This window comes from Lepisma saccharinum, chromosome 14, assembly GCF_977018435.1.
Source record: "Lepisma saccharinum chromosome 14, izLepSacc3.1, whole genome shotgun sequence".
Classification (NCBI taxonomy): domain Eukaryota; kingdom Metazoa; phylum Arthropoda; class Insecta; order Zygentoma; family Lepismatidae; genus Lepisma; species Lepisma saccharinum.
This window is the reverse complement of record NC_139242.1, coordinates 78,658,794-78,673,820: the sequence shown is the minus strand read 5'-3', so window position 1 is coordinate 78,673,820 and position 15,027 is coordinate 78,658,794. Positions and strand designations below refer to the sequence as shown.

The window sequence follows — 15,027 nt, the reverse complement described above, 5'->3', positions numbered from 1 at the left end:
AATATAGACATATATATTACATATATATGTAGTTTGGTTGGTTGGTTGATTTGTTTTTTAAGTCCACTTTATGCACAGTAAGGCTAATCGGGACTGGACCTACACTTTAAAGTGGGATCCGAACCACTATGTGCCTCCACCGGGTACCGAACCCGGATATGTAGTTTGGAAGCTGAGCATTGTACAAAAGTACATCCTTGCTTAGGAACTACTAATAATCTACCAACAAGCAGCTTTCTTAAAAGCTAGCTTACTACAACTTGATAATGTGATTAGTAAATGTCTTATCTTTATGTTCTAGGATTTTCACGTCTCAGTTATTCCGGAGAAAAACAATTCTTACGTAAGAATAATAAATTCTTTTTCTAGGAAAATGATCTGATAAAGCTTATATAACATCTTTCGAGCTCTTGTACGTCTTTGTTCAAAAGTAACCTTTGAAGACTAAGTATTACCACCGCAAGTTATACTTGAAGCTGAAAACATGCCAGGTAAGGTTATCACTAAGTAATCCTTCAGTTATAACAAAACCTGCATAATTAAATTTTTAGAATTACGGAATTCTAGCAAATATGTAGTTATCTTTTAGAAAACTAGTCATTCAGAAGACTCACAACCTGAATTTCGATAATTAAATATGTGCGAAAAGTTCTGAATTAGTTAATTTATTTTGGACTTGCCATCCATTCAATTCACCCATTGAGAGTTAAGTCTGAAATTGTGAGGAGATTAAGCATATAACTTTAAGGTGGGGGCACTATAAAACTCTTGAATAACAGTGTTAAGTCTTAAATCGTGAGAATTCAAGTTAGGAGGATTGACAATTAAATTGGGAGGGGGGAATATCTCAGATTGGCACAGAATTTCTGTAGTAAGAGGGAGAGAACATTCAAGTTGGGGGATATTTAGTGCTTTGGTATAAAATCGTATGCTGGTAATTATTTACTCTGTCATTTTCTTTAAATCATTTGCAAGTCGTTTAACATCAAATGGATTTTACTCAAGTTGTTCTTGTCTTGTCCAGCATTCCAACCGAATTATTGCTTAAAGCATACAAGTAATCTTATTGTGTCTATGTGCAAGGACGGTGGTCCATGGGGTCCGGGAACCTCCCCACCCCCCGAAAGACTTACCGAGTATAAAAATGAAATAATGAAAATGATGAAATAATAAATTAATAAAATTAAATAATGAAAATATTATTGTTATTTAATCGAAGGTTATTTGTTTCTTCTGAACTTATTGGAAGGCAAGGATTATATTTGGATCACAGGACTTTGAATGACAGCACCAAAGAAGATTTATGCAAGATTTATTACTTATATGAATAAAATATTTCCAGGAACTTTATTTTTTTGTAACTTGATTTAACATCCTTCTTTGATATTCAATAAATATTAAATTATTTATCTAATTGACATTAATTTCCTTGCCAGAGCATTTGGTTCTTTTACAAATTTTGCAGACCTTAACTATACGTAAGCTACGTACATAATTAATCCGAGCTGTTATATCACTTTTCATATGCCGTCTTTTTACCTATTCATCTAATAAAAGTATAATATTAGTTAATTTGAATGTTAATTAATACTATTGCAATGAATTTAATATAATTATTTTAATTTAAACATTATTATTATTATTACCACTACTACTATTTTGAGACACTTGGTTTGAGCCCCCTCCCCCGAAATATATTTCTAGTGCCTGTCTATGTGTTACATTCCACAGAGTACGAGTGGGTTCCAGCTTCCCATGGAAGTATCCCAGACGATGCTGTGCAAGGAGGGAACGACACCGACTGCAGCCCCATCTACGTGGGAAGGGCCGAGCACGAAGGGGACCGGTTGCCAGCGAAAGTGATCCCCAGCAAAGGTGGCGCCTTCGTCGCCTGGGGTGGAGAGGAGGTATCGAAATTTGATTATGAGGTAAGATCTCTTCCAAGTCAATATTGCAGTGCGTCGACTGGGTGCCCGAGCGCCTTAAATAAAATAAAAAAGTAAAGTACTCCCCTGTGCTTAACACCATGCCACGAAGGCGTATAGGGGGTGTGGGGATAACGCCCCTACACTTTCTTGATCCGGTCCTGAGTGGGAGTGATGTGATCAGCATCACGCCCCTGACCGCTTTTACCCCCCAGGGTTTCCCCCAGGTACCCATGTTATTCGACGCTGGGTGGGCGCCTTAAATGGACATGGAAAATGCGTGGAATTTGAGTATAGGGAAGAGGCAAGAGGGGTGAGAGTAACAGCTTGATTTAAATTGTAGAGTTGCAATATCATGGTCCAAAGTAACGGACATATTCAACTCCCTGATAAAATCCCACGCAGTCGCTTCTAGGGAGATTTGAGACACAAGCGACACGTGCCGTTTTGGAATGAGCCAATCAGCAGCAACGTTTCACACCATACCGGGCTGACATGCCGAACAAGCATGCGCTCGATTGGTGGAATCCACAAGTGACAGGTGACGCCTGTCGCTTGTTGTTTTGGTGTGAATTCTCCCTTGATTTGATAATAATATATTTATAAATTAAATTATGCGTAAGTCGGAACAGATACTAAAAATAATAGATTGTCCGGACTACATCGGGACATATGATAGCCTTGCATCAATGGTTATAAAACTAAATTTATTAAACATTGCAGATATCTGGAGCCTGCAACTCACCAGAAACAATCCATTCATTTATGCAATGACAAAATCGAAATTCTTGCAAAAAGTAAAAAAAAAAAATGTCAAAGTTGTTTTCGAAAGTTTTAATAGGTTCACATTAAAATATTTCATAGTTCGAGGTGAGGCATTGGCCCTCTGAACCGAGCAGAACGAAAAGCTTTCCACCAAAAGTTCAAGTTTTGTCACATATTTAAATTGGAATTCAGCATCAAGTATATAACTCAATTCTGTACATATATATAAATTAAATAATCGCAGTATGCATGTGCTATCATACCTTGAAAATTGTATTTAAAAATATGTATTTTTGTTAAATGAACAAAACTATCAACAATGACTGCTTGTAATAGTTGTGGAAACTGGATAGAATGCAAAGTACACTTTTATCTCTCTCTGTACAACACTCAGTAATGAAAGTGATGATACTATTATTAGTAGCAGTGCATATGGAAGCTTCAAAACATATTAAAATATATTTGTCCGAAGAAAATTTAATCTTTGATTTAGACGAATTAAGAATAACACAATAGTTTATAGGTGTACATGTTGTTTCCACAATATCATATATTTTAGACTTTAAAATATCAAGTTTCATGTGAGAGCACTTTATACTCAGATAGACCACAGACAAATGTATTACATTTGTCTGTAGATAAACTAATAGTGACTGGACTGCAGTGCGAAGTAAAATACGAACCACCGTGTAATTAGTTACTATCGGGATTCGATCCTCGTTTATCTTAATTACCAGGTAACAGTGTTCACCGAGAACACTTGGTGGAGACACCGTTCCGACACACTGAACTAATTTCCCCTTGCTGCTAAATACAGATATTCTTCTCCCGTGTTTTTTTTTAATAATCAGGGAACGGTTGGTTGATTTGGTTGATTTTTTATTTTAAGTCCACTTTATGCAGAGTAAGGCTAATCGGAACTGGACCTACAGTTTAAAGTGGGATCCGAACTACTATGTGCCTCCACTAACTAGGGAACGGAATTATATGTAAATACACATTTATACAAAGCTGAAATCAGTTATATGCGCATCATGGCATACAGAAGCAAACATTTCAGTTATTATTTTCCATATTTTTACATATATTAGGTTCTCGCTCATATTTTACATATTTTAGTTATTTTTGCATATTATGTTCATATTTCAGAACATTTCCCAACATGTACTCCATATTAGAGCAATAACTACGTGTCCCCGTGTGACCGAAAGAGTTGAGTCAATTTCTTGCGAATGACTGACAAATTTGAAATACACTCCCTTTACTTCTTGCGATATTGAACGCAGTTTTAGTCAATGTAAATCCATCTTAAGATACAACAGAAGGAAATTCACTTTCGAACACTTACAACAAAATTTTGTTATTCATTGCTTTGGAAACAGGAAATGAAAACATATTTTGTGTTGTTTTACAATTAATGTCAGTGTAACCGTACTGTATTTTATGTAGTTCGTGTAGTGTCTTATATTATTTAAAAGGTAAATATTTACAATTTTAAGTGCATATTTAACTCCATATTTTGGTGAAAATAACTAAATATGTATTTACATATTTAGTACATGTTTACTACATTATATTCCATGTTAATAACACAAGAAAAACTGATACATATGATTTTTTTTCCTTCAGGTACTCACTCACTCTGGCAAGATAAAGTGGCAGCAGTGTTCGGGAGGAGATATCCCCAAGCATGCAGTGAGGGCAGGCGACACGTCGGCCGGGGAGCCTCTGTATGTTGGCAGAGCGTTTCATGAGGGATCGCTCACTGTCGGCAAGGTGAGATCACCCTGTATACAGTCCTTTCGCTATTCATATGTTACTCCATCCCCCCGCCCCAGACTTCTACTTTCGTTTAATTCCAATTTGCAAGTATTTAGCATTTATTTTGTGGTTCTGTCCGTTTCCTTAAAGCTACTTAACTTAACCACGATTTTGAGAATGAATTTCAGTGATGAAGGAAGGCCAAGACGAAGATGGAGAGATATCGTTGAGATGGACCTAAAGGAAATCGATAGGGATGAAAAAGAGTGGATAGATCAGGATAGGGACAAATGTTGCTGCAGCCATAAACCTTCGGGTTTAAGAAGTGTAGAGAGTTAGTTAGTTAGTTGCAAATTATCAAAGTGCTGGTGATGATCCATGAGAATTCTCTTAACTGGGGGAAAGCATCATCCCTATCTTTACCCCCCCCCCCCATGAGAAAAGATCCCGCGGGCGACCTCGATGGCTCCAGCTGGTATCGAACAAAGGACCCCTTGATCGATGTGTGGTTGCATTTCAGGAAGAATATTTACTTTCTGCTTCGAGATACATCTGACGCAGGACAAATTTAACATAGAATTATTAATATTTGTGTTAATGTTACAACACTATCCTTTTTTTCCATTTCAGGTGCATCCGAGTCATGGAGTCCTGTACATTCCATTTGGAGGGAGTGAAGTTCCTATCGACAAGTACGAAATGCTTATTATAAAATAAAAAGTTATTTGTGTGTTTTGATTTTTCTGTTTGAGTAATACAAAACATTTATTTATAATAAATTTAATTTGTAATACATTTTATATACCTTCTTTATCGGTTGATAAAATGTAACTTCTGAGAGGTGATAAACTCACAATAAAATAGAGTTGGTCTTTATTTAAGCAGATGTGTTTCGGCCTCATGGATCGTTCCTACAACCAACCCTTGTCAGAAATACAATAAATCAATAAAAACAAAGATAAAATAATAATGATCAATTCCATAAAGACAATACAAAAGTTATAGAATGATAAGATATTACATTGAATTGAATAGTATTTATACTGTAAAAAGAAGACCTATCTCTTTACATGCTTTTAACAATATTTTAGCATTATTCTTAATTCATTTATCATTCCCTCGTAAGTCTACATCATCTGCATATGCTAACAACTGAGTCGGACAGTTTAATTTTATTTAATCTTTCATTAGTTTCTTTAACCTTCCTAACAGCATATTCTAAGACAAAATTAAAGAGCAATGGAGATAATTCATCACCTGGTTTTAAACCATCATGAATTGTAAATTTGTCAGACCCACACGAATTTTACTTTCTGCTTCATTATAGCATACTTTTATCATATTAACAAGCTTCTTAAGTATTCCAAACGTGACTAATACATTATATAATTTATCTCTTTTAACCGAATCATATGCTTTTTTAAAATCAATGAATACCTTATGGACTTTTTATTATATTTCCACTTTTTCTCAAGTGTCTGTCTGATGTGAAAAAATTGATATACAGTGGAACTGTTACGTTTAAATACACACTGATAGTTACCTATAATTTCATTCTCCTATTGGGTTAGTCTTGTTAAAAGAATGTGAGATAATATTTTATATGATTTTGAGAGAAGAGAAATTCCGCGGAAAGTATTGCAGTTCGTTTTATCACCTTCTTAAATTTCATGCTGGAATCCAAATAAACTAAGAACACAAACTAATATTGACAAAAGGAAGTATTAATATTACTTTTACGTTATCTGGAATCTCGCATTCACCTTGAGTCATCTTGCGTTGTTTCAAATGTGCGTGGGAAATCAACATTTGCAAATAAATGCAAAAGAATTATCAGTTCTGAGAACGGATAACCTACAACTAATGATTTTCAAACAAATATACTGTGTTTTGAATGTCTTATGATCACATTCAGCGGATGTTAATGCTTAGTTAATGTTCTAAGAAAAATCATTATTCGAGTTTTGTGTACAACTTAAGTTCACTTAACTATTCTGGGTACTACCCAGTCATTGCGAAGTTCTGATAACGTTTATTCACACTGAATCTCTGGGAAGGATTAAGTATCGACAGGAAAATGTACAATATTAAATGTAAGAAGAAGTAAATATGAATTGAGATAAACTCACATAAAAGAGCTCTACAACAGTATCGGCGTTTGGTTGCCAAAGCTGGGCGGGCAAGGACAATTTACTTTTCTTGGTAAACAAGGCTTAACATTAAGAGGCCATAGTGTAGGGGCAAGAGTGGCAAGAAGTGGGGGGGGGGAGCAACTACCCTTTTCCCATGACCCGAATCGCCGCCATGGCTCTGCAAGAATGTTTTTATTGCCAAGCTTAATCAACCACTTGGTTTCCTAGTCGACACGACTAACATGCACAAATACAGTGTCCCACTCTTTGAACGTTCATAACAGAGAAACTATTATAAACTGTTATTAGTATTCCCATTTTTAACGTTCAAAAAGTGGAGACATTATTTTGGGACACTCTACACATGAAGGGAGAGAGTGAATATTACCATAATGAGGGATAATTATTGCCTTCTCTGTTGTTTAGTGTATCCTTATATCAGACCTTACATTTCTCAGAAACTATGGGTGAACTCCCATTTTAGAATGGAGAGAAGAACGACACTTAATGTCCGAGAATCCGGATCGATGTTTTTGTTAAACAAGCTTGAAAATAACATATAAATCAAAATCGCTCCATTACACAACTTATTCATATATTACAAGGGTTGCAAACTGACAATTTGTAGATAGGTCATATACACGTATTATGGTTATAGTAATTGCAAATTCGTTAATGCCAATTGTGAATCTGGGCAGCATGATTGCATGAATGTATTATCGATATCAAACTCCCCACATCTGAATAAGTGTTCTTTCTTAGAGTGTCTTCCACACTTCATCTAATCGCTCATCCTCATCTTCACGATTAGTCAAAAGTGACAGAAGAGAGACGAAATGAACAAAAATTAAAAATAAGCTTACACTGGATGGGGATAGATGGAAGGCTTGGAAAGCTGTTCCAATAAACCTTCCGGTTTAAATATGCCAGAGAGTTATGGAGCCTTTAAAATACGGTGACTTTTTGGGTTGATAGGACGGTGAAGTGGACACACGAACAGTCTTAAAATGATATCTCATGATGTTGAATTTTCAGAACCTACTTTGTAGGAGTGCTCTAGAAGTTAATATGGAAATTAATTATGACAAACGTATAGTCTAGCATATGAAAAGTTGGTGCAGTTTATGTACGAAGTACATATTTTAACTTTGTACATGATGATTATAAATATAAGTGCCTCTTTCAGACATAGTGGTTATGTCAATGTTTAGGATTTGAGTTTGTCAACAAACAAAAATTCTTTCGCACGTGTATGCACATAGATTTCTGGCAATATTATCGTATCTTCCGTGAAATAGTTTTGCACCACAGAGAAAACTAAATGCATCAAATAGATTTGATGCACCAGAAACGGATCGATTGATGTACTAAAGTGTGTTTTTTGGACTTTGCCAAGATTCGTGTTTACAGTTTGATGCATTTTTGCACGTTATTTGCGAAAGGGAATGACAAAGTGCAGCATATGATGCGTATTTCTTTCCTAGTGAAGCTGTACTTAAATCTATAAATTGATGAATTTTGATGCATTTTCCTGCATTTTTCTCGATGATCCAATTAAAACATTTCGTCCGAGCTACTATTTTATGCATTTTTTTTTGTTTGTTTCGTTTCAGGTGATGCGTTTATTTTTCTCTCCCCCAATAAATATTTCATATATACTGTGTATTCTATTTGGATACAAAAATGTGGGATACATAAATTGAACTATTGAACTTAAGTTAATGAAAACAGTCCAGAACGATGGAGTAACTCAATTTGTGAGTGTGTTTTGTTAAAGTAAGAGTTCATATCCCTGCCGCTAGGCGACACTCAAATCACCCACATCACTCACAGTATGCAATGTTTTTGTCTTCAAGATCACGGGACCTTCCACACCCCACTTCTTTTGTGGAGTTTCGGGCCTCCCCCATGGCGCAGTGGTAGCGTCATTACCTTGTAATCAAGGGGTCCCGGGTTCGATACCCGGTGGAGGCACAAGTGGTTCGGATCCCACTTTAAACTGTAGGTCCAGTCCCGATTAGCCTTACTGTGCATAAAGTGGACTTAAAAAAAACACCAACTTTTGTGGAGTTTCATCAAATACAGGGTATTCGTCCTATGCCGCGTGATATCGCAGCTCTAAGGGAGCGTATCATAGCAGCGATGGACACTATCGACAGGGCCATGTTGATGCGAGTGATGCAAGAAGTAGACAGACTATCATGTCGATGTGTGCCGTGTCACCCGCGTTGCACAGATTGAACATTTGTAGATGTACAAAAAAAAAATGTTTGCGTTCCTCGATCGGTCTGGACTGGTTTCATTAACATAAGTTCAATACTTTACTTGCAATAAATTTTTGTGACCTCTCAAGTATTTATGGAACACTAGGTATTAAAATGTTTGCATTACAAACTTGGGAATGCCGTAGTCATGATTCCATAAAAAAAAATAATTATAAGACTAGCATAGATGTTGTAAATTTATCTCGTGTGTTGAATTATCGGTGATCTTAATGACTGACATTTGAAGGAGTGTAATGCAGAATTGATTAAAATGATTGAACGGCTGTTAAGATAAATTTGTAGTTGTAAGGTCTTTACTTCATGTGAATCATGCTCGGCGCGATTTGTCTTGGCTATCTTCTGACTACATTCATGCATACTACATACATATCAGAAAAGCGTAGCCATGTAATGGATAAGAGGACAATTATAAATTAAGACGTTGTTGCCAGATTTCAGCTCTAGAATTTAACCTATTTTATATTTTATGTTTGGTTATTTTACGTTTCCTCTGCTAATTTTGGCTAATCGGAACGATGAGAATGAATATTGACATAATAAAAATTATGCAGGTATAATCACAAACATACATTGACCAGAGGCGGTGACAAAAGTTTCCATAACTAAATGTAAATAACAACGCTTTTATATACGGCATACAAACTGTCCCAAATGTAATTCATAAAAATTGTTACGTTTCTCGGGCTTTTACAATTCGCCTGTTACTGCGTTGCCAAATTCTGCAGAAGTTCGTTGCTGTTTATCTTTCTGTGTCATGAAAAGGAAACTTATACAGAGAGAAAGCACAGAGTCAATATTTAACGTTGTTGATTTTTTGACAATGAATCAAGCGAGAGAAATTAGCTACAAAGCGGGCAGCAACCGCAGTAATAATACGGATACGGCAGAAGGAAAAGACAAATTGTGTAGTACGAACCACATTACATACATATTCTCCTGGTTACGAAACCGAGAAAGACATTCATTTCAAACTATGACAAAAACGAGAGTGTTTTTGAGTGTTTTCTCGAAGCTGTTACACATGCACGGGATGTACAATCCACTTGACAACGCGAGGTTCAAACTGTGGTCTGCGAAGTGGATGCAAACAGTTCTCGAATATTTCTCTTATTCGAACCTGAACACCACTAATGCGTCTTGTCCTCCCATGTTTGCAGCTCCTATAAAAGCAGAAACCCACCAAATTGTTATTTATGGATTGTTACTATTCAGGCCTAAGCATTAGCAAGTGCTCAAAATTGTCTGTCACAGCTTCCGCAGTCTTGTCATATAGGTATCGGCACGATACAAAGGAAGTCTCCTAGAATACAGCTGGATCGCGAAACAATTAATGCAGTGAAAATCCTTCCGTTTCCAACACATCTAATGTTTCGTCTCCAAATATGATCTGTGGCCGAGTGGTTAGCACATCGCGCTGCGACGCCAAGGGTCCCGGGTTCGAATCCCGCTCGGGCTTGGTTGTTTGTGAATGTCCATTCATCATTTCATCACTCATCCCCATCTTCGCAAATTAGCCAAGAGCCACAAAACGCGAAGTAAAATAAACTAAATCAATCAATCAAATCCAAATATGATCTAACGTTTACTCATTTATCTCCAGTGACGTGCCCAAGGAAGGGTTAGTGGGGTCATAACCCAATTTGAGCAAGTATTCCTTAAAAAAAAAAAAAGAACGTCAAAGATAGGAAAAAATGGCAAAATGAGGACTGGCCACCAAAAATAATTTGCATAACCCCTCTCCCTTCCGAAAATCCAGGGCACGCCACTCTTTATCTCGGACATAATTTTTAAAATCAACTCACCAGAAGTTTGTATCATTTCGTATTGGAGAATTAAGTAAGATGCGTTCTTCCTGCAGGTTTGGATATTATCCTTTAGGGTGCTGTCGCCTGCCTTCGCACCTAACCTTAACAAAGCCATAATTTTCCATCCTTGTGACTTGGATCTTCAAGACTTAGGAAGATTTCAGACCGAAGGGACACGCAATAATACATGTCGTTTGGAACGAGCAAATCAACAGCAACGTTTCACACCGTAGCGACACACGTTCGACTTGTGAAATCCTCAGACGACACGGTGTTAAATCTCCCTTAGTAGGTCACTGTCATCGTCACCTTGAAGCGGCAGCTCGTGTTGACTACCGAAGTGCTTGATCGTTATACAGGCAACATCTTACGATTTGAAATGCACAGGACATGTACAGGGAGGTTATTGCAGCATGACACCGCAAGAGCGTCGGCCGCTTGCCGGCCCAGTCATGCAACAGGTGCCGGCAAATTGCGTAACAGATAGCCCGTTACACAAACCGCTTGTTTTGTAATGTTTCCACTTTTCACAATTATAGTTACAATTACAACTTAAATAAGCACGTACCTTGTCGTAAGGATGCTGGAAAAGGTGTCCTCTAAAATACAAATATTTCTGGCACTTTATTTTTGACATGTAATCTTTCTTAGACACCGCGAGAGCGTCGGCCGCTTACCGGCCTTGTCATGCATCAGGTGCCGCCAAATTGCGTAACAGATAGTCCGTCACAGAAATCGCTTGTTTTGTAATGTTTCCACTTTCCACAATTACAGTTACAATTACAACCTTATTTCAGACATCTAATCTTTCTTAGACATCTCTACTTTATCCTCGGTTGACAGAAAGGGAAGACAGCATCGCGGCGCATAAAGCAAACCGAAAGTTTAAAATTATATTTAAAACTAATAATAATGATGATCACTAACCTTCTGTGTTATAAATGATGTTGAAAATGACCTCCTTCAACACCAATACATTTCCGGCATCTGCGTATGAAATTCCTCTGAACATCCATAAGCTCCTCAGGTGTGATTCTGGCAATTTCTCTTCTTATATTTTCTTTTAAATCCTCTATTGTACGCGGGTTATTCTGATACACTTTGTTTTTTAATGTTCCCCATAAATAATAATCACAAGGAGTAAGATCGGGGCTACGAGAGGGCCACAACTCAGTACTGATAATTCTGTCCTCAAAAATCTCGGCAATAAAATTAAGTGATTCATAAGCAGTGTGAGCAGTAGCAGAGTCCTGCTGAAAAAAATGACTGCTGGCATTCAATGTCCGTTAATTGTTCAAAAAAAGGTTGTAGTATGTCTCTTCGATACCTTTCACCATTGATAGTACCTTCATAAAAAATAGGCCCTATTATTCTGTGCGCATTCAAACCACACCACACACCAATTTTTGCAGGATGGAGCGGAACTTCATGCACAAGGTCAGGTTTTTCTGTGCTCCAATAGCGATTGTTTTGAGTAGTGGTATTGACTGTATTATAAACTCAAGAAAGTATGAACCCCCCTCAAGCAGATTTGGCTATACTTAAAACAAGCTCAACATGCCCATATGAGCTTTTTGCTCAAGTGTGGAACCCCGTCTAATCCAAGATTTTTGTAAAAATGCCCTCATGGATTCCATGAGAAAGTATGACCCCCCTAAGATTGATTTGCCTATACTTATAAAAGGCACTTCTGTGAGATTGTTGTCCATAAATTTGTTAAAAATATGCCCCTCTTGATATTTTTTTTGGCCACACTTAAAACTAGGCCAAGCTGCTTATAAGAGCCACCTATACATACCCATACATATTTACTTCTGGTTTAAGTTCAATTGGATACCAGCTTCAATTTGTTTATTAAAAAAAATGCAATATGCAGAGACCCTCTAGAATTGCTCTGTGACCCTCTCATTTCTTACATCATAAACATATGATTTTTCACCTATGAGAATAACACTACATATGGTGTCATCAGGTAATGCCTCATGGAATTCACAGATAATTTTAATGTTTGTCCTGTCATTCACCACAACCTGTTTTCTTTTTGAAGTGTTGATGATAAACATGGGTCTCTGTGCTTTGAATTCATCTGGTGTGTAATACATGTCAGTATTGCCAATTGTAGAAAACAGTAAACAATATTTGCCTGTTTTAGAGATATTCCAAAAAAATATATATATTTGATAAGCAACAACAACAGGGCCATCTATGTGCAAATGTCTGAACTCGGTGAACACTTGGGAACAAGTCAATTTTTTTCAATATGTCAATATTTTTAACTCTTTTTGCCAGTAATAGGGAATGGTAGTAAGCATTAGACAAAGTACTTTGGAGCCGAATATGCCTTTCTTAAGACGTCGTATATTGCTAAAATATCTTTAATTCACATATTTCTCATACCGCCGTATCTTGTTCTATTAGGCCTCTTCATGAAAATTGCCAATTAGTGAAAATTAATTGAGCACAACAGCAAAAGAGGTACTAATAGGGCAAGCATACAATGATATGGGGATATGTGAATTGTTGGTTTCTTCGATTCAGATAAATGGATTGAATTGAAACTGGGATATTTTGCATTTTTTTATACAAAATCTGATATTTGTTACATCCAGCTTGTTTGTTGTAATCTATTCATATTTAGAGTCAGGCCTATATCTGTCTAAGTTGTTATATAAAATCAATATACATGGCATTAGGTCAGTGCCTTCTGGGACATGCATGTCTGTGCAGGTATTTGTGCTAGGTCAGTGCCTCTGAAGGCCGCTGAAAAAAAAGCCTGCGGCACGGCCAGTTCCTCTGCACGGATCAATACTCGGGGCAGTTTCTCAGATTCCCGCGCCGTGGAGTTGTGGGATTAATATTCCCCGCCCGGGCAGTTTTATTCCCGCCAAAGTGGTTCCTAAATACAAAATCTCAAGAACTAATTGACATAGAGCTATGCAGTTTTTTTGTCTGTACTGAACCCAGCTGATATTTTTTATCCAGCATAGAGTTTTGATTTGAACCCCAAGAAATTGTATATAAATACCAAAGCCAAAAATATTAAGTGTATACACACATACATACATACACACACACATATACACATACACACACAAACACACAGTACAGTGCTGAACCCAGCTGATATTTTTTATCAAGCATAGAGTTTTGATTTGAACCCCAAGAAATTGTATATAATAAACAACAACAAAAATGCCGAATCAAAAATATTGAAATCAATGCAATAAGAATATATCCAGCCCTAATTGGGCCAAGCACCAAAAGATTTGTAGTCCAGATAAAAGCAGAATAGTCACAAAAATATGCCCCAAATGCCATAGAGAATATAGCATGAAATACTTCACATATGAACATATAGATACTTCTTCTGCACAGTCATCAATATTTCCAAACAAAATTGATTGTGTGATTGCCCTGTATAACTTAGATTGCAAGGCCAAATTTTGTAATTTTGTAGACCAGGAGCTTTATCCTATGCTCCAGAAACAGGCTCTCCACAAATTATGTGAACATCATGGAGCACACAATATATTTTACAATTTTGAGAATCTCAATTTAAATTCAGGAACAAGAGATTTGGATTTGATGTATCTGGAAATATTTTTGCATCTTGAATCAACCTGCAAACAATATTACATGTTAGGCTGGGCTATTTCAACAGCAGTAAATATTTACCAAATGTTTCAATGTTAAAAAACAATCAAAATAATATCTTCCAGGAAATATAGATACCTGAACATGGAAACATATTTTGAAAGAAGAAACATTGCAAGATATATAAAATCAGACCACCTGTTGGATTGTTTTAGGGAAAAATTTGAAAATCTATCAGAGTATGATTTTTTTAAAGTGCAAAATGAAACAGAGGCAAGATGGGTACTTGACAGTGATGTTGGGTTTGGGTATGTGAGCATAGAATTGGGTTCTGAATATGATGATTTTGAATCCAATACATACTGGCATAGAATTGATGCATACCTGTTGCATTGTTATTGGGGAAAATTTGTTGCTTTCTTTACAAAAAGTACTTCAAGTTTAGAAAAATTTAGGTTTTACAAATTTTTCCATGATCATAGAATTTATACAAACAGCAGGTGGCCTGTTGATGACATAACATGGGACACAACAATTTCCATACTTGATGAGGCAGGAAAATTGGATGTAAATTCTGGTTTATATTTTAATGAGTTGATTATGTACCTGCTTAAAAACAATATCAATTCTGGCTTATTCAATACAAGATGGACTTAAATAATTAGAGTTTTTACACAAAATATTTTTTTTGCTAACAATTTCAAGTTCCTTGAGTGGGAATATGTTGTTTTTAAGATCAGTATTGATTCTGTAGTATAGT

The 15,027-nt window shown here is 36.4% G+C and overlaps 1 protein-coding gene across 1 annotated transcript; it reads left to right on the top strand.

Annotated features, from left to right (window-relative positions):
- Positions 1–376: 376 nt before the first annotated feature.
- Positions 377–5,332, top strand: LOC145998625 (pfs47 receptor-like). Its single transcript, XM_083135082.1, has 4 exons — positions 377–491; positions 1,732–1,928; positions 4,320–4,466; positions 5,082–5,332. Exons 1-4 carry the CDS (start codon positions 485–487, stop codon positions 5,166–5,168), a joined length of 438 nt encoding a protein of 145 aa, XP_082991208.1. The 5' UTR covers positions 377–484; the 3' UTR covers positions 5,169–5,332.
- Positions 5,333–15,027: the final 9,695 nt, after the last annotated feature.

Bases quoted from the DNA above. Each gene is read 5' to 3' on its own strand.
- LOC145998625 (XM_083135082.1), top strand. The intron at 1,929-4,319 runs GTAAGATCTCTT...TTTTTCCTTCAG, and splicing joins TATCGAAATTTGATTATGAG to GTACTCACTCACTCTGGCAA. The intron at 4,467-5,081 runs GTGAGATCACCC...TTTCCATTTCAG, and splicing joins GATCGCTCACTGTCGGCAAG to GTGCATCCGAGTCATGGAGT.